General features: G+C 36.7%; 1 protein-coding gene across 1 annotated transcript; it reads right to left on the bottom strand.

The window, feature by feature from the left end:
• Positions 1-3,602: 3,602 nt before the first annotated feature.
• Positions 3,603-15,259, bottom strand: ICA1L (islet cell autoantigen 1 like). Its single transcript, XM_064286798.1, has 4 exons — positions 12,809-15,259; positions 11,571-11,643; positions 5,613-5,736; positions 3,603-4,068 (listed from the first exon to the last, which is right to left on the bottom strand). Exons 1-4 carry the CDS (start codon positions 12,968-12,970, stop codon positions 3,864-3,866), a joined length of 564 nt encoding a protein of 187 aa, XP_064142868.1. The 5' UTR covers positions 12,971-15,259; the 3' UTR covers positions 3,603-3,863.
• Positions 15,260-19,582: the final 4,323 nt, after the last annotated feature.

Raw genomic sequence — 19,582 nt, 5'->3', positions numbered from 1 at the left:
ATGGACTGACACAGTGGCTGAATGGGCTCTAACATAGCAATGATTGTGAGGATGGCACAGGACTGGGCAGTGTTTCGTTTTGTTGTACACAGGGTTGCTATGAGTTAGAACCGAGTCAATGGCATGTAACGACAACAACAAATATGTCAGTGTGTCGTACTGTGGGGACTTGTGTGTTGCTGTGATGCTGGAAGCTATGCCACCAGTATTCAAATACCAGCAGGGTCACCCATGGCAGACAGGTTTCAGCTGAGCTTCCAGACTAAGACAGACTAGGAAGAAGGACCAGGCGGTCTACTTCTGAAAAGAACTAGCCAGTGAAAACCTTATGAATAGTATGTATAGTAACCCAGTGCCGTCGAGTATGTATAGTAGATAAATTAAAAAAAAAAAAAAGATGAGCTGTTGCCAAATAACAAGAACCAGGAACTAAATTCAATTTTCCAAGCTTGTGAAACCAAAAAAAATACTGTAAATAGTAATTCTGTGTAAGAATTGGCATCTGTGTCTACATGAATGTGTGCCTATGTGTATATGGCACTGGAATGCACACTTGAGCCACCTAGAGAGTAATTGCAGTCAAGAGAATAAGAGTTGATGGATTAGAACACTTTCTAAGTAATCCATAGAGAAATGTTAAAAGCATGAAAATAGCAATCTCTATAAAGACAGGAGCAGATATATAATCTTTATGTTGGCAGGCATATATAAGCACTTATTAGAGAAAAATAATATTTACAATTAAATTTGGCCTTTCATCTAGAGTTCAAGAAACACTTAACAAGAAAATCATTCTCAGGCTAACTCAGGTAATTGGACATCTTCCTTGCTGCTTCAAGGTTCCTGTTCAAGGTGAGAGGGATGTGTGGGGAGAACAAAGGAGAATGGAACTAATAGCTACTGTGTTTCAGACATTATGCTATGCAGACTGTCGTATGCTATTTTTTCTCAAATGAATTCTTTTTTGATTCCTGAATTCCACAGTACTGAATTGAATTAGGTAGATTCCTTAAAAGCAGCCATGAATGTCCTTTTCTTTTTATTACATACATACAGTTTATTCTCCTGACTATTTTGCTGTTTACAAATATATATTAAAACAAATCACTGCTATTCACTAGTATCTAACTTACTGTATGCTATACATGGGACACTTGAGGTAGTATAAGCACAAGTGAGATTTCTGAGGTTAAACTGGTGAGGGATGGCAACTTGGCAGAATGAAGAGAACACGCAACCTAAAGTTAGAAAATAGGTTTTTAAGCCCACCGTTGCCATTTGCTTTCATTCTCTTAGGTTTCACTTTGCTCATCCATAAGATGACAGCAGAACAAAAGAAAGGTTTCAAACTTTTTGGGCACAGCATCTTTGCTTCCAATCAAAGTTCAAAAACCAGTGGAGCAGCTCTGGGCGAACCAGGGCTAATGGGCCTCAAATCCTGCCCCCTTGCCGCTCCCTTCCTCAACCCCATATGGTCCCTCGGTTTCCCTTAATGAACCCCTAGGATACTAAGGAACATAATGCGAAGCTACAGTAGCAACCTTTAACGTCTAGAATTTTATGATTACTTCACTGTGATAACCTCAGTAAGTCAATTACAGCAAAGTCAAAGAAATCTGATCATTTATACAATTTTTCACACCCTTTAGACAACTTTTAAAAAGGAATCTCACCACTCATCTTTACTGCAAGGACATGCTGACCATGGAGTTGGGTACCTGGTAGGTAGTGAGGGAATGAGATAACATATTGCAGCGACTAGCTCCAAGTAAATCCACTTTCTGGCAAACATCCATCTTTAACTTGTCAAAAGAAGCTTTGCTATTTCTCACTTGGATCTGTACCTGTAACCACAAAAATGTTCATTATTATTTCTGATAAGACAGATATAAACATAGCATACTGGTTCATAATAAATATTTTCAGACACATAAAATTATAATAAGGAAAACAGATTCCTTCTTCCTATATTATTTTGCGATTAACGATGAAGATTTTGGCTATTTTTAGTAACTGCAGAAGATCCTTTCCAGCAGATAGCTCTATGCTAGCAAAGTAGGAAATGGTAAGTGGAAAGTATATAATTAAGAAGAAAATACTTATTCTAAGTAAAAAGGAACATCCAAAACTACTCATGGATAATATAATATTTAGCTAAGAGTAGAAGAATAAATCCAGAGATGACATCAGTTAAAATGCTGAGAGGAAGAATAATATTCTGAATAGTGCAGGTACACTTATAAATTTAAAAACAGTTCTATCATATTTCTTAGCTATATAGTGAATCACATGTGTCTACTCAACTTTTAAATATACTCATTCATTCAACAAATATTTATAAGGCATCTATTATGTGCCATATATACACATTTCAGGAAACCCTGGTAGCATAGTGGGTTAAGTGCTACGGCTGCTAACGAAAAGGTCAGCAGTTCGAATCCACCAGGTGCTTCTTGGAAACTCTATGGGGCAGTTCTACTCTGTCCTATGGGGTTGCTATGAGTCGGAATCGACTCGACAGCAAGGGGTTTAGTTTTATTATGTGCCAGGCACTGTTCTAGGCACTGGGGTTATTGTGATGGACAAGACGATGTTCTTCCCCACTGTTCCCAAGTGGAGAAGCACAGGAAAAAAGTAGTAAATAGATTTATAAGAAAATTTCATGTTGCAAAGATAAAAAGACAAGTGACTAGAAATGTGACTACTTTTGATAAGATGATCAGGGAAGCCCTTGGTAAGACTGTGCATGACACTTGAACTGAGACAGAAAAATTTTAAGTGGGCCATGCTGAGACCCTGGGGAGAGCATTCCAGGTGTTGGAAAGAGCAAGGACAAAGGTTCTGACTGGGAAGTGCTTCTCGTGATTACAGGCAGGCAGGAATAGGGTAGGGCTTGATCATCATGAGCAAGTACAAGAGGAGGCTGCAGAGGGGTCAGGGAGAGACCTTGCAGGGCTTTTGGGGTGCAAATAAGAGGTTTCAATTATATTCTAATTGTCAAGGATTATAAAGGGGATGGAATACAGAGGTTGCTATGGCCTGAGGCCATGTGTCCACCTACCTCACAGGGCTTTTAGGAGTAATCAATGAACTAAGCCGCTCAGGACAGACAGTACAGAGTACAGGCTCTATCAATATTAAATATCATTATTTTTATTATAACCCATTGCCGTCAAGTTGATTCTGACTCACAGCTACCCTCTAGGACAGAGCAGAACTGCCCCACAGAGTTTCCAAGGAGTGGCTGGTGGATCTGAACTGCTAGGCTTTTGGTTAGCAGCCAAACGTTTAACCACTACGCCACCAGGGCTCTGTTTTTCTTATAGGTACTCTGAATATTTATGAAGGAGTGAATGAATTTTATTATTCATGTATGCTAAATTTAGGGGATATAACTTATAATAAGGAATTCATTTAGCAAAAAAATATAACCATACCCAGATTGCTGCTTTAAAATTTTGTGGTCAAACACTGTATTGTGGCAGAATGAAAAATTTGATAAGCTGTATCTTTTCTTATAGTTAAAAATTATCTTACATAAAATTTTACTTAAGTTAAAATTTTTTCCTTAGTAATAAACTGTTTTCTTCCTGCAAACAAATCCTAAAACTCCAGGTAAGCAACATTTTAAGAGCTTAGATCTATTAGGAGAAGGATGAAGAGATTAATAAAAGAGGCTGATGGGGTGGGGAAAAGAATAAAAACATGCAGCAACATTTTGTCCTTCAACCCAAGATCTTAAAGCAATCGAGAATTTCTAATCTAACATATATTTCCCCAAAATAGTCTGCCATTTTATGATCTTGATTATTCTTTGGCAGTTCCAGTGATTCAGGTATCAAGAAAAGGAAAAGAATATATTTTTATACTTTTCTGAACTTTTCCATTTGTTTTAAGGTGTCTGGGTCCAGTTCTTGGGATACATCTTTCATCCACAGCAGAGCTCCTCTGTATTCTGTGCGTGCCTGTTCCATCCGGTTAATTGTCATCAAGGTGTCAGACACTGCCCTTTGACTGAATGTTTCCACTTCTTGTTTAAGACGAGACAGGGGCATATACAGGGCTAATCTGATGGCAGAGAGATAAAAATCAGAGGAATACACATCTCATAAGCAAAACAAAACTATAAAATGGCCATAAAACATTACTTGCTGTCAAGATGAGTCTACAAATAGGAAGTTATTAAAATACCTGAGGAACTTTAAAAAGAAAATAAGGATCATAGAGCTAGCTTTAGATTGTTAATAAAAATTTGTTTATATCTCCTCCTCTCCTTATTTTAAGAAATGCATAATTTTTGCAAACTCTGAATGTCAATCCATATACAAGTAATCTGCCAAATAAATATGCTATTTAGAAAAGAGTTCCGTGGGTAATAGAGACCCTACATTCACAAAGCATAATCCTATAAACAGGATGTCTTTCATTGGACAATTTAGGGACAGCTTGGGTATAGAAGGAGTGTTGTTACAGTGGTTAAGAGCTATAGCTGCTAACCAAAAGGTCAGCAGTTTGAATCCACCAGGCACTCCCTGGAAACCCTGTGGGGCAGTTCTACTCTGTCCTGTAAGGCCGCTATGAGTCGGAATTGACTGGATGGCAACTTCTTTTTTTTTTTTTTTAGTATAGAAGAGCAAAGAAAATGCTAGAACTAATGAGAATTGTGTTCTTAGCAACTAAGAACAAGAACAAGAAAAGAAAGATTTATTTCATATATATTTAACACAATTAAAAAAAAAAAAAGAAAAGAAACAGGAGTTAAGTCCAACTAGTCTGCTCTGCTTTTGACTCAACGGCATAGAAAGGTCCTGTACTTAGTATTTTCTGTCTCTTCCTTCAAGATGCACTTTTGCACTGATATGGTATTTCAGAATAAAGCCCCTTAAGTTGGACACTGGCATTACAGTCTGACAGGCCTGTTTTTATTTTTCTTCTGAAAACACAATGATTTTGGCTGTATTTATTAATTGTAGGAGGTTCTTTATACAAGGTATCTTTATGCTAAAAAATTGTAAAATGATAAATAGAAAGTATGTAAGAAAGAAGAAAAAAAAAAGTCTCCCATTTAAAAAAAAAGTTCCAAGCAACCCATGGGTAGTATAAACCAAACCCGCTGCTGTTGAATCGATTCTGACTCAAAGCAACCCTATAGGACAGAGTAGAACGGCCTCATAGAGTTTCCAAGGAGTGCCTGATGGATTCAAACTGCCAGCCTTTTGGTCAGCAGCTGTAGCTCTTAACTACTATGCCATCAGGGTATCCACGGGTAGTATAGTATCAAGAAAAAGTGAAAAGAATACAATGAAAATATATACACTTAAGTATTAGTAGTTCTGTGACCTGGATACGTAAAACCACTAAAGAAATTTACATAGAGGTTTAAAGGGTGTTTCGAGGGATTAAGCAACCAGGAACTTCAAATTTTTACAACAACTGTTTTAAATACAAGATAATTAACGGTTAAGTATTAAAACAATGATATATTACAATATAGTTTTCTTTAATCCTCTATTGGAATGATCAGTGACCTCTACTAATATGCAAATTTAGGTACACATGTCAAAATTGTCATATTCACTACAGATTTAAGGATGATGAAAACCATGGTAAACCTTTGCTTGGCTGAAGAACACAGTGCCTTGCCAGTGGCATCCATCATTTTGCCAGCTTGAGTTACATCCCGTTCTGCTTGAAACTTTAAAAAGAGCCCTAGCTCATTTTCTTCCTCCGATATAACTAGAAAAAGATTACAGCATAGTTATTTTCATTTCATCATTTCTTTAAAACACACACACAACTAAAATTCTCACAGTATTAATTCTCTATACATAGGAACTACGTGGAGGAGGAAGAAGAGAGACTTATTTTTTAAATGAAAATTCCTGAGTTCTGTTTGCAAAGATTCTGATTTTCTATCTCTGGGGTGGGGCATGGGGCTCAGCTTTTTGACAAGCAGTTCGAATGGTTTTGAGGCAGTGAATCTATGGACCTCAATTTGGTAAACACTGCTCTTTAGTGACCAAAAAAAAAACCCCATACAAACCCGAAATTATAAAAAATAAACACAAAACCATGAATTATGCATTTTGAAATGTGCAGAGATGCATTCTATCTAACAGGACTGCTGCTTACAAAGTATTTGTTTCTTATTTAAACTTCTTAACTTGTTCTTTTTGAATTTTATTGTGCTTTAGGTGAAAGTTTACAGCTTAAGTTAGTTTCTCATTCAAGAAGTTATTTATACACATATTACATTGTGACATTGGTTGCAATTCCCACAAAGTGACAGCACTCTCCCTGTCTCTACCTCCGTTCCCTGTTACCACTTGTCCAGTTTTCCTGTCCCTTCCTGCCTTCTTGTCTTGCTTTTGGGTAGGATTTGCCCATTTGATTGGTATATTTGACCAGTGCCGGTTCAGAGATATTTGCTAGCTCCAGCTGTATGGTGCGAACAGTTAATGCGCTTAGCTGCTAAACAAAAAGTTGGCTGCCGAAGTCCACCAAAAGCACCTTGGAAGAAAGGCCTGGCAATCTACTTCAGAAAAATCAGCCACTGAAAACCCATGGAGCACAGTTCTATTATGACACACGTGGGGTTGCCATGAGTTGGAATTGGCTTGACAGTAACTGACTTATAACAAGTACAGAAACTGAGAGTAGCTGTTTAGAAATTTTTACCAATTTGCCTATTTTATATACATTAAATCTGATAATAAAAATATGTGAGCCTATATTTGCATGTCTTTTTTGTATTTCATTTTTCTAGTAAAGCATTTTCACAGTATTATACAAAAAATATCAGTTTATAACAGATTAAAAGTAAAAAACCCAAAAAACTGATCCGTCACCACATACAGTTTTAGAAGCACTGATCGAGTGTAAGACACACTAGTCACAATAAGACTAACAAGGGGGCAAGCCCATAACGTGTTCAAACTGTAAGGTTAAAGTGAAAAAAAAAAAAAGATAACACATCATGCTTAATTTCACCCTAATTTACTGATACAAAAATTGAAGTTAAAAACTGAAAGGGAAGTAAGTCCCTGGGTACCTCTGAGGCAGCAAGAGAACTCAGGCCTTCTCACTTACTCTCTCGCCACTCCTACAGCTTCTCTGTCATGCCTACGAGGGTGACCCCAGGACAAGGGGATGGCATTATGGGGGTTTATCTATACATTCTGTAGTATTATCTTTAATAAAACCATGTGCTACATTATCAACAATTAACATAGAGTGGATGGAATTTGGGGATTCACATTAATATTCTGATTACTACTTGAGAGATGGAGCCTTGGTGGCACAGTGGTTAAGAGCTCAGCTGCTAACTCAAAGTCTGGCAGTTCTAATCCACCAGCCGTTCCTTAGAAACCCTCTATCCTACAAGGTCACTATGAGTTGCAATCAACTCTACGGCAACGGGCTATCATCATCACTTGAGAGATGCACAGATTATACATTTCTTTGAATCATAACTTCATAAAACACACCTCAATGAAAGCTACCAGAAAAAAATTAATTTGTATATGATCCAGAAAGCCCTATGAAAACTTGGAACACTTCATTAAGACCAAGTATCAATTTGAACATGAATCATCATTGAGCCTTACTCCTACCAGTGCAGAAAGGGTAGGAGATGACGCTGAATCTGTGCTGATGCTCTGCCAGGATATGCCTGCCAAAAATGACAGAAGTCCCAGCCCCATGTGTTCTTCACCCACTCAGGTGATTCCCATTAAGGTTTACAGCACTTGACTACTCTACGTGGTTTGTCTGATGTTATTCCCAACAGAAGATGTATTAACAGAATATGCTTCAAGAAATCACATATTTATACATAATTTCAAAAAGAAAGACATAATGAAAGCTATGTATGTGTATTCCTTTCTTGTCCTAAAATGGGAAACCCTGGTGGCATAAGGATTAAGTGCTACGGCTGCTAACCAAGGGGTTGGCAGTTTGAATCTGCCAGGCACTCCTTGGAAACTCTATCAGGCAGTTCTACTCCGTCCTATAGGGTCACTATGAGTTGGGATCAACTTGACAGCAGTGGGTTTGGTTTGGGTTTTGGTCCTAAAATGCTCCAAACGATCTAGAGGTTACAGGGCAAAACACAGGACACACAAATTTGCCAATGTTTCTTTACTTTTCCAATTTGTCACAGGACTCCCTTGGTCCAATGAATGTGATTAATGGCTGTACTTTTTGGTAAAATATTTCAGGTCCTTAGTAATCTAAGGGTTAACCTATAGGGTCGCTATGAGTCGGAATCGACTCGACGGCACTGGGTTTGGTTTGGTTTTGGGTTTGGTTCGCTTTTTGGTTTAGCAATCTAAAGAGCCCTTGTGGCTACTAACCGAAAGGTCGGTGGTTCGAACCCACCAGCCGCTCCATGGGAAAAAGATGTGGCAGTCTGCTCCCTTAAAGATGACAGCCTTGGAAACCCAAAAGTGCAGTTCTACTCTGTCCAAAAGGGTTGCTATGAGTCAGAATCGACTCGATGGCAACGAGTTGGTAATCTAACATTCTTCTCTTGCTTTAAACCAAAACCAAACCTGTTGCTGTCGAGTCGATTCTGACTCATAGCAACCCTACAGGACAGAGCAGAACTGCCCCACCGGGTTTCCAAGGAGTGCCTGGTAGATTTGAACTACCGACCTTTTAGTTAGCTGCCATAGCACTTAACCACTACGCCACCAGGGTTTCCAGTCTCTCCCTTTCTACAATTCCCAGTTACAAACTTTTCTGCCCACGTAGGCTGTTTTCACTCTTTAAGCTCATTTCCCTGCCTCCAAGTCTCTTCTTTCTCCATATACTCAACTTATATAAACCCTGTAAGTTTTACCTCAATTATCATCTGCAGAGTTGCCTTTTCCAATTACTCTAATCTAGTTATTTTTCACTCCTAGGGATTCAGAGCTATGCCTGTATCACTATTCTGAACTCAATTATACTATGTTGTGTCATCTCTTATTATTTTACAAAAAATTGTTTCTACAATTATTTCCTTGGGAAAAGCACAGAGCCTTGCACATAGCAGGTACTCAAAACTACTTGAGTAATCATGCTACTGGATTCCTTGCTTTAATGGGAAAATATACAACCTCTAATTATAAAGTGAAGAGATTAATTTATGTAGCTTCACAAGAAATTCACTTATTCACTGAACAAATATTTACTGAGTACTACCTATATGCTAGACATTATTTCTAGGCTTTGGGGTCAAGAACTAAATAAAAGAGATTCCTGTCCTTAAAGGGAGCATATTCTAACTTAGACACTGGGACCGAACTACTGGACTTGAAGGCTAATGACCACAGTCTCAGAGGACATCCAGGTCAATTGGCAAAACAGAGTTCATAAAAATCATGCTACATCCTAGCCTGGTGAGTAGTGTCTGGGATCTTAAAAGCTTGCGAGTGGCCATCTAAGATACAACTATTGGTCTCTTCCCACCTGAAGCAAAGGAGAACAAAGAAAACCAAAGACTCAAGGAAGCAACTAGTCCAAAGGACTAATGGTCCACATGAACCACAACCTCCTCTAACCTTGAGACCAGAAGAACTAGATGGTACCTGGCTACCACTACCGATCACTCTGACTGGGATCACAATAGAAGGTCCTGGTTAGAATGGGTAAAAAATGTAGGACAAAATTCAATTAAAAAAAAAAAAAAGACCAGACTTACTGGTCTGAAAGAGATTGGAGGAGCCCCTGAGACTACTGACCTAACACAGTCTTCTAACTTGAAACTGAAGACACTCCTGAAGGCCATCTTCAGCCAAATAATAGACCGAGCTATAAAATAAACAATGACGTCTGTGAAGAATGTGCTCCTTAGAACAATCAACTATATGAGACTAAAAGGGCAACACTTGCCCTAAACCAAAGATGAGAAACCGGACTAATGGAAACAGAGAACCCAGGGAATAAATGGGAAAAGTGCTAAGACATTGCAGGGATTGCAGCCAATGTCACAGAACAATCTGTGTAAGAATCATTAATTGGAAAACTAATTTGCTATGTAAACTTTCACCTAAAGCGCAATGTTAAAAAAAAGATAGATAATAGATTAAGATAAACATACATATTTTAAATGGATGAAAACTGAGTGATATGCAAATAAAGAGCATATTCTAGTGGTAGAAAGAAAAACAATAGATAAAATACATACCCACTACCCACTGCCATCAAGTCAATTCCGACTCATAGCGACCCTATAGGACAGAGTAGAACTGCCCCACAGGGTTTTCAAGGAGCAGCTGGCGGATTTGAACTGCCAACCTCTTGGTTAGCAGCTGTAGCACTTAACCACTACATCACCAGGGTTTCCAGATAAAATACATAGAATGTTGGATATTGTTAAGTGCTATTGTTATAATGAGAATTAAGAGGGAGAGAGGCATTGCACTGTAGATATGGGGTCAAGAAAGTCCTCACTAAAAAGATGACATTTGACCAACACTTAGGAAGTTAGGGAGTCCACTGTGCAGTATCTCGGGGTGGAGAATGCCTGCTGTGGAGGAGACCAATGTGGCTGAAGAGGAGAAAGAGTCAACCATCATCAAAGCGGTGGTCAGGTCCAGTAGGGCCAGGCAGCCAGTGTATTTAAAACAGGAGAGGAGATCCAAAGACTGAGTTCCAATCTTAAGATGTCTAGGAGAGAGGAGAATTCAGCAAAAGCAGGATACTGAGAAGGAATGGGAAATGCTGGTGGTGTAGTGGTTAAGAGCTACAGCTGCTAACCAAAAGGTCGTTAGTTCGAATCCTCCAGGTGCTCCTTGGAAACTCTACTGGGCAGTTCTACCCTGTCCTATAGGGTCACTATGAGTTGGAATCTACTCGATGGCAGTGGGTTTTTTTTTTTTTTTTTTAAGAAGGAATGACCAATAGGAGAAAAACCAGGGAAGCATGGTTGTATCAAGAAAGAGGGATAATCAACTGTGACAAATAATATAAGTCAAATAAGGATTGAAAATTGGCTACTGAGTTTAGTTCTTCATGACCTTGCTAAGAACAATTCCATGAAGTGGTGGGGATGAAAACCTGCTGAGGTGAGTGAAAGAGAGAAACTGAAAACCATGCATACAGGCAATTATTTCTAATTTTCCTATAAACAGGAACAGAGGAATGAAATAGTAACTGCAAGGGCAAGGAGGGGTCAAGAGAGGGACTTCTTAAATGATGGAAGCAAACAATCAAACCAGCAGGAGAACTGAACATCAGAAAGATGAATGAGTGAAAAAGAAGAAGATCCTCAACGAGGTGGATTGACATGGTGGCTGCAACAATGGGCTCAAGGATAAAAATGATTGTGAGGATGGCGCAGGACCAGGCAGTGTTTCGTTCTGTTGTACATAGGGTCACTATGAGTGGGAACTGACTCAACGGCACCTAACAACAACAACAGGGACTTTGAGAATGGATCACTCTGAATATTTATATTTTACCATAAGAAACTTCACAAAATAGTTCAATAAACTATACTTTTACATTAAATCTTTAATTAAAAAAATGCAAACTAATATTTATTTTAAATGGGAATTATCCGAGAGATATCTATGATTTCATACCATTGAGTCTTAGCTGATATTTTTCAACTATCTTCAAAAGTTCAGTGCAGGTCTCTTGAATGGAGTGAAAAACCTTGAAAAATAAATTTTATTAGAACAATTTTAAGAACCATAAGTAAATATATCTATTACAAGCACTTCAAATGTAGACATTTTCTTCTTCTAAGTATTATATCTATTTTAGAAATGTCTATATTCTTTGGCTATGAGTTCTTCACTTGCTTTGACTTCTGATATAGAAAACACATTTAGATTTTCCCTGTATGGGCGGGATTCCTAAGGAATACTTCTGAACAGAAATAATTAAATTTTGTTAATTTGTCATCTATTTGCATATTTATCATGGCAATGGCTGAAGTTCACTTTTTAAAAAAATGAAGAAAACATTTAGTAGATGAAGACCTATTTAATTGGATCTATATTTTTAAGAATTCCAACATAATTATATTCCAAACATAAAAGAACCCCTGCTTCACCGTATTTGTAAGAAAACCCAGTGCTGTAGCAGTTACCTTAAATTAGTGTATGTACATAAAACTAGTAAAACTGCATTTAAAAATCCAGGCTTTTTCATTTTAATTAGTTAAATTACCTGAGAGTTCCCTGTAGCTAGTTTAATTACTTAAAAGTATAAAACATTTACAGGCTTAGTTTCATGGCCATTGTTGCATGTACTTAAAACAGAGCCAAAATCAGCATTATGAAGTACTTCAATAATTCTAGCCCTTAATAATAGCAACAAAAACTCCAACTTATGAAATCTTCATTTATTATTTGATTTCAATTAATTGATTTCAGTGAGGTATAAGACCTAACATCAAAGCACTATTAAAATATTATGACATGATATAAGATGAACATATTGTCCCAAGTGGGAATATCATAAATTTGTTAATATTTAGCTTAAAACTATAATACACGTGCCATAGAAATTATTTAGCTCATGATTTATTGAATGTAGTGAATACCAGCTCTGCCAACTCTCAATTTGTCGGAATGACCTTCTATCCAGAAGATGTGACTGACAGCCAAACACAACTAAACATTCTATTAACAAGTATGTATTTATCCCTGTAAGCTCTTCAATGTGAAAGCTTGCTATATAGTTTCCTTTGTAGTCTCAAATAATAAACAATTATACGCTATACATATAGGGTCACTATGAGCCGGAATCGACAACAATAGGGTTTAGTTTTTTGGTTTTTATATGCAACGAAAAACAAAATCCTCAAATTTACCTCAAGTTTCGCATCCAGTTCAGCATCAGACGCCACGACATGCTCATCCTCTTTTTTTCCTGTTGCTTTGATAAAGACCTGTTTAGTTTTCCAGTATTTCTTTTGCATTCTGCTGACTACTGACTGGTTATCTTCTGATCTGGGTTGCCCAAAGGAATCCATGGAGTGACTACAAGAAACAGACTAAAATTAAACTTCTTCAAAAGTATTTTCCATAGTAAGAATCTATTTAGTCAATGTTTAATCTAATTGACAAACTAAAAAAGATACTAAATAGATTATTAATGTTAATAGCCAAACATGTTAATGCTTGCTCTGTTTGGTCTGAATTTATGCTATAATTACAACCTGTACTTTTAAGAAACAGGAAAAAAATGATATACAGTATTAGTTACCTAGTGTTACTATAACAGAAATACCATAAGCGGATGGCTTTAACAAAGAGAAATTTATTGTTTCACAGTCTAGTAGGCTACAAGTCCAAATTCAGGGCACCAGCTCCTGGGAAAGGTTATCTCTCTGTCGACTCTGGAGGAAGATTCTGGTCATCAATCTTCCCTTGGTCTAGGTGTTTCTCTGCACAGGAAACCTGGGTCCAAAGGAAGTGTTCTGCTCCTGGCTCTTCTTTCTTGGTGGCATGGCATCCCCATGTCTCTCTGCTCGCTTCTCTCTTTTATATCTCAAAAGAGATTGGCTTAAGACACAATCTAATCCTGTAGATCTTATCAACATAACTGCCACTAATCCATCTCATTAACATGACAGAACGTACAACACACAGGAAAATCACATAGATGACAAAATAGTGGACAATCATACAATACGGGGAATCATGGCTTGGCCAAACTGATATACATATTTTTTTGGGACACAATTCAATGCATGACAGATATATTAATTTTGATTTATAATTTCAGAAAGAACAAACAGTATTTAAATAATTAGAAAATAAGACTTAAAAATGTTGATAAATCAGCAAGACATTCAAAATATAAACATTATCAGAGAGAAAAACTGAACCAGAAAATAAAATATTATTTTAGTTTTTTGAAAGAATGGATGAGAAAATTGTATGTCAAATGTTCTTGATAAAGTATCAAACACTAAATTCTTAGGTCAAAAAATGATATTAAAACTAATCCCCTACGAAGCTTAGAATTCTATTGCCAATTTTACCACAAATTTCAGGACGCCTCCCCCAGCCTTCTGCTATGCCTGGTGTCTCCAAATGCAGTCTCTCATGTTATGAAGATCAAATGGGATAACACATGTAAAACTGCTTTGAAAACCATAAAGTATAAGGAATTATTATAATTATTATTACACAGAACCTATAATTAAACAAGAATGTATAAAATGTAAGTTTTTAAAACTATCTTTATTTAATTGACAAAATGATTGCAAAGCTCATCCCAGAGAATAACCTGGAAAAGAGGATTTGACTTTTAATTGGATGCCCTTGGAAATACACTACAAAGGTGTCCAATTAAGAATGCAGATTGGCCACATCTGCTTTCCTTTCCCAAATCCCCACTAAAATAAAAATAAAAGAGTAAAACAAAAAAAGTAATCAGTTAACTCGTAAATATAAATGAGTAAGTATAGAGACACGAGCAGAAGAGAGATTTCAGTAAATATTTGAAAGACAGCAGAGAAAGTAATAACCTAAGTAACTAACCAATTACCTAGCAGAATCTCTGAGACACACACCATTTGGAAGTGGAAGGAGGATTCACTGCCAGTCTGTATACAGCCTGGTTGCGGCCTGAAGCCTCTCCCTAATCTGTGCCACTCAATGGGAGTTGAAGAAAGCTAACCAGGAAAGCTCTGGATTTGGGTATGTAGACTCAGTAGAGGGTTGGGCCTGAAAGCAGAAAGATTAAGTGAAAGTTTACAAATTGATTCACTTAATGTCAAGCTCTTTTCCCCTTCCTTGGGCTCCTGTAGCTAAGCATTCACACCACAAATACACACATGCTCTCCACTTCTCAGAGAAACCAGAAGATAATCTTCTCTGGAAAAAAATTTAAAGTTTCAGAGAAAGAGTGTGTTACTTGAGCATTCCAAAAAGGGGGGTCCCCTGTCTATTCACCCTAGAGCAAAACTCACCAGTCGACAAATTCTCCCATACATACAATGCTTCCAAGCGGCTGTTAGTCTTACTGTTAAATATAAATGGAGAGCCAAAGATCACAGATAACTGAAGCAAGTCTCTAACATGAAAGACCCCCACCCCAAACCAATAGAAAAAAAGAAAACGGCTAATAGAAAGCAAAGACGATACAGAGAAAAATAAAACAAAAAACCACCCTCTAATATTCTCTCGTACAGACCCTATAGGACAGAGTAGAGCTGCCCAGTAGAGTTTCCAAGGAGTGCCTGGTGGATTCGAACTGCTAACCTTTTGGTTAGCAGCCATAGCATTTAACCACTACACCACCAGGGTTTCCAACTAAGATTCTTAGGTAAGTAAAAATACTGCTCCCATGAAAAAAAAGAACAATATCACTAAGAAAGAGTAATAAGAAAGAACTCCTAAAAAAAAAAAAAAATAGGACAGCTGAAACAAACAAAAAAAAAGGGTTGAAAAAGAACTACCTCAGAAGGTAGAACAAAAAAAAGATAAAATCAGAAACTCAGTCCAAAAAGTCCAATATTTGACTAAAAAGTATCTATACATTGCCTAATGGAAGAAACAATTCAAGAAATTTTCCTGTAACTGAAAGACACAAATCTCCATTACTTTCAGGAATACCAGAAATAAAAAGATCCTAATAGTTTTAATATAGAAAAAGTAGATCACATACAAAGCACTTGGAGTCAGAATAAGAGCAGATTTCTCAAAAGCAGCAATGCAAGCTAGAAGAGCAAAATGAAGAGCAAAACGCAACCCAGAAGAGCAATGAAGGGAAGGCCCAGGATGACAGCTGCGCAGAGGCCTATGAGGGGAGCGGGGGAACATAGCTGATATTGTTTGCACATATGGAAACATGTACTGATAGTCATGCAGCAGAGATTTTAGAAGGAAAGATCAATAGTAGGCATTAAGAAAACTAGGTTAATGAGAAAAAAAAAGCCATTAGTAATTCCAGTAAAAGTGAAGACAAATGACATTCACAAAAGGAGGCATGGTTATAGTGACTCAGTTGTTTTAATATTTGATAGTTCAGAGTAAACACTTGATTTAATAAAAATTATCTGTTGGGACAACGGGGAGGACAGGTGGGTACGCTGGTGCTAAAGGATAGCTAAGTCCTCATCTGCTGTAAGTCAGTAGATAATGCCACACATTAATCAATCAAAAATGTGGCAGTATTTTTTTTTAAGCAGCAATATAAACATACGATTTAGGAGTAACAGGGTTGAAGGCAGGTGCTGCTAGAGACTGCCACTGAAGACTCCTTCTATACATTATGATCCTTTAACACTATTTGACTTTTAAAAGTCATGCATATGTATACCTTTGATAAAATAAGTTATTTTGAAAAACAAAACTGAACTCGAACTGTAGTAATTGAAGTGGTACTGGCCCCACAGGCACATCAGTAGAAGAAATGCACAGAGACTGAAAACTATTTAAGAATTTAGTATACACATTAGTTTCCTGTGTCAAAAATGACCACAAATTTGGTGGCTTAAAATAATATAAATTTATTCTCTCACAGTTCTAGAGGCTAGAAATCCTCAATCAAGCTGGCAGGGCCACACTCTCTTGAAGGCTCTAGGGGAGGATTCATTCCTTGACTCCTCCAGCTTCTGGTGGTTGCCAACATTCTTTGACTTGTGGCTGCATGACTTCAATCTCTGCCTCTGTCTTACCATCCCATTCTCTTCTGTGTGTTTAACCTCTCTCTGCCCCTCTCATGTTATAAGGACGCTTGTGATGCCTCTGAGGGCTCTCCTGAATAATACAAGATAATCGCCTCATCTCAAAATCCTTCATTTAACCACATCTGCAAAAACTTTACTGTCTAAGATAACATTCACAGGTTCCAGGGATTAGGACCTAATATCTTTGGGAGCCATCATTCAGTCCATTACAATTAATGAGGCATTTCAAATCAGCGGAAAAGGGGTATATTCAATAAATGATGTTGAGACAAAAAATGGATAAAGATTTAAATGTTAAAACCCTAATATCATTGCAAAAAACATATCACAAAATTTAATACTCAGCCATGATTTAAAAAAAAAAAAAACTCTCAACAAACTAGAAATGAAAAAGAACATCAGCAAAAAACTTACAGCTAACATCATATTTGCACATCAGAAGCAAAGATGGCAAGTCTTTGTCTCACATACTTTGGACATGTTATCAGGAGGGACCAGTCTTTGGAGGAGGACATCATGCTTGGTAAAGTCAAGGGTCAACAAAAAAGAGGAAGACTCTCAACGAGATGGACTCACAGAGAGGCTGGAACAATGGGCTCAGGCATAACAACGATTGTTAGGATGGTGCAGGACCATGTAGTGTTTCCTTCTGTTGTACACAGGATCACTATGAACTGGAACCAACTCAACAGCACCTAACAACAACAACATCACACTTAACTGTGGCATGCTAGATATTTTCTTTAAAGATCGGGAGCATGGTAAAAATGACTGCTCATACCACTTCTATTCTACATTGTACTGTAGATTCTTGCCATGCAATAAGGCAAGAAAAAGGGCAAAAAGATTTAAAGAACTAAAACTGTCTTTATTCAGCAAAGACATGATCATATATATAAAAATCTTAAAGAATCTAGGACTATTGAGTGAATTTAGCAATGATATAAAGTCAATCATAAATCTATTGCATTTCTATATTTCATTAGCAACAAGTGAAAAATAAAATTTAAAACCTATTACCATTTTCAATGATATCCAAAAGTATGAAATATTTAGCAATATTCAATGAAAGATCAGACGACTATTTTTTAAAATATTTTATTGCATTTTAATTGAAAAGCTTACATAGCAAACTAGGTTCCCATTTAATAATTTTTGTACTAATTGTTCCTTGACATTGGTTACAATTTTCACAATGTGTCAGCATTCTCTTTATTCCCATTTTGTTTGTTTTGTTTCTATTGATCTAGCTTGCCTGCCCCTCCTTGCCTTTTCATCTTTGCTTTTGGGTAAATGTTGGCCATTTGGTCTCATGTAGTTGATTGCTTAAGGGAGCACATTACTCATGGGTGATATTGTTTATTTTATAACCCAATCTATTATTTGGTGAATGGTGATCTCGGGAGTGGCTTCAGTTCCAAGTTCAAAGGGTATCTTTAGGCAAAAATCTCAGGCGTTCCTCTAGTCTCTATAGGTCTGGTAAGTCTGGCCTTTTTTCAGGAAATTTTAATTTTGTTCTACATTTTTCTCCCATTCTGTTTGGGGCCTTCTAATGTGTCTCTGGTCAGAATGTTTAGTAGTGGTAGATGGGTACCATCTAGTTCTTCTGATCTTCGGCTAGAAGAGGCCATGGTTTGTGTGGGCTATCAGTCCTGTGGACTAGTTTTTTCTCTGAGTACCAGACTACTGTTGAAAACTACAGAACACTGCTAAGAAAAATTAATTGAGCAAATCCAGAAACAGATCCACAAATACACAGCAGAATGATTTTTGACAAAAGCACCATATTCAATGGCATAAAGGATAGTCTTCTTAACCAATAGTACTAGAATGATTGGATATCCATATGTCAAAAAAAGATATACATACCTGTACACAAACTTTGATATGTATAAAATATACATAAAATCTAAAACTGTAAAATTCCTAGAAAAGAATATCTTTGCAACCTTGGGGTAGACAAGGATTTCTTAGACTACAGAAAACATGAACCATAAAACAAAAAATTGATAAATTAGATTTCATAAAAATTAAAAACTTTTGCTCTTTGAAAGACATCATTAAAAAATGAAAAGTCTAGGAGAAAATATCTGCTACATATGATGAAAGACTTGTGTTCAGAATATATCAAAAATGCTTATAACTCAGTAATAAGACAATCTGATTTTTTTAAATGGGCAAATGATTTGAGCAAACTCACAAAAGAATATATACAAACGACCAATAAGCATATAAAAAGATGCTCAACATCATTACTTATCAGGGAAATAATAATACCAGAAAAAGATACCATTATACACCCATTTTAAATTTGCTTAAAAAAGATAAAAACTAAAACTTAATTCCAACTCTTGGCAAGGATGGAGAACAACTAGAACTTTCATAATTTGCTGCTAGGAATGTAAAAAGGTATAAAAACTTTGGTAAAGTTTGATAGTTTCTTATAAAGTTAAAAGTACACTTACCATAAAACTCAGCAATTGTACTCTTAGGCATTTACCCAAAAGAAATGAAAATATATGCCCATACAAAGACCTGGACACAAACGTTCATACCAGCTTTATTTATAATGGCCAAAAATTAGAATGTCCATCAATCCAAATATCTATCAACAGGTGAAGAGATGAACAGATTGTAGTCTATCCATGCGATAAAATACTACTGAGCAATAAAAAAAAAGAATATTTGCTGAAAGCATGAATTCTCAACTCACAATGATATACCATTGCACAAACCCACCAGAATGACTTAAATGAAAAAGGATAACAACAAAATTGGTGAGGATGTAAGTTACTGCAACTCTCACATATTGCTGATGAAAGCACAAAATATTATAATCATCTTATAAAAAGGTCTGGAAGTTCCTTATAAAACTAAATACACTTCTACTTCATTATCTAGAAATTCCACTAATAGGTATTTAAAGCTTTATGTGGGCAGAGA

The sequence above is a fragment of the Loxodonta africana genome, chromosome 6, assembly GCF_030014295.1.
Source record: "Loxodonta africana isolate mLoxAfr1 chromosome 6, mLoxAfr1.hap2, whole genome shotgun sequence".
Lineage (NCBI taxonomy): Eukaryota > Metazoa > Chordata > Mammalia > Proboscidea > Elephantidae > Loxodonta > Loxodonta africana.
The sequence above is the reverse complement of the archived record's forward strand: the minus strand, read 5'-3'. Positions and strand labels throughout refer to the sequence as shown.

Bases quoted from the DNA above. Each gene is read 5' to 3' on its own strand.
- ICA1L (XM_064286798.1), bottom strand. From the start codon at position 12,970: ATGGATTCCTTTGGGCAACCCAGATCAGAAGATAACCAGTCAGTAGTC. The intron at 11,644-12,808 runs GTAAATTTGAGG...TTATTTTTCAAG, and splicing joins AACTGGATGCGAAACTTGAG to GTTTTTCACTCCATTCAAGA. The intron at 5,737-11,570 runs GTATGAAATCAT...ATCTTTTTCTAG, and splicing joins ATATCAGCTAAGACTCAATG to TTATATCGGAGGAAGAAAAT.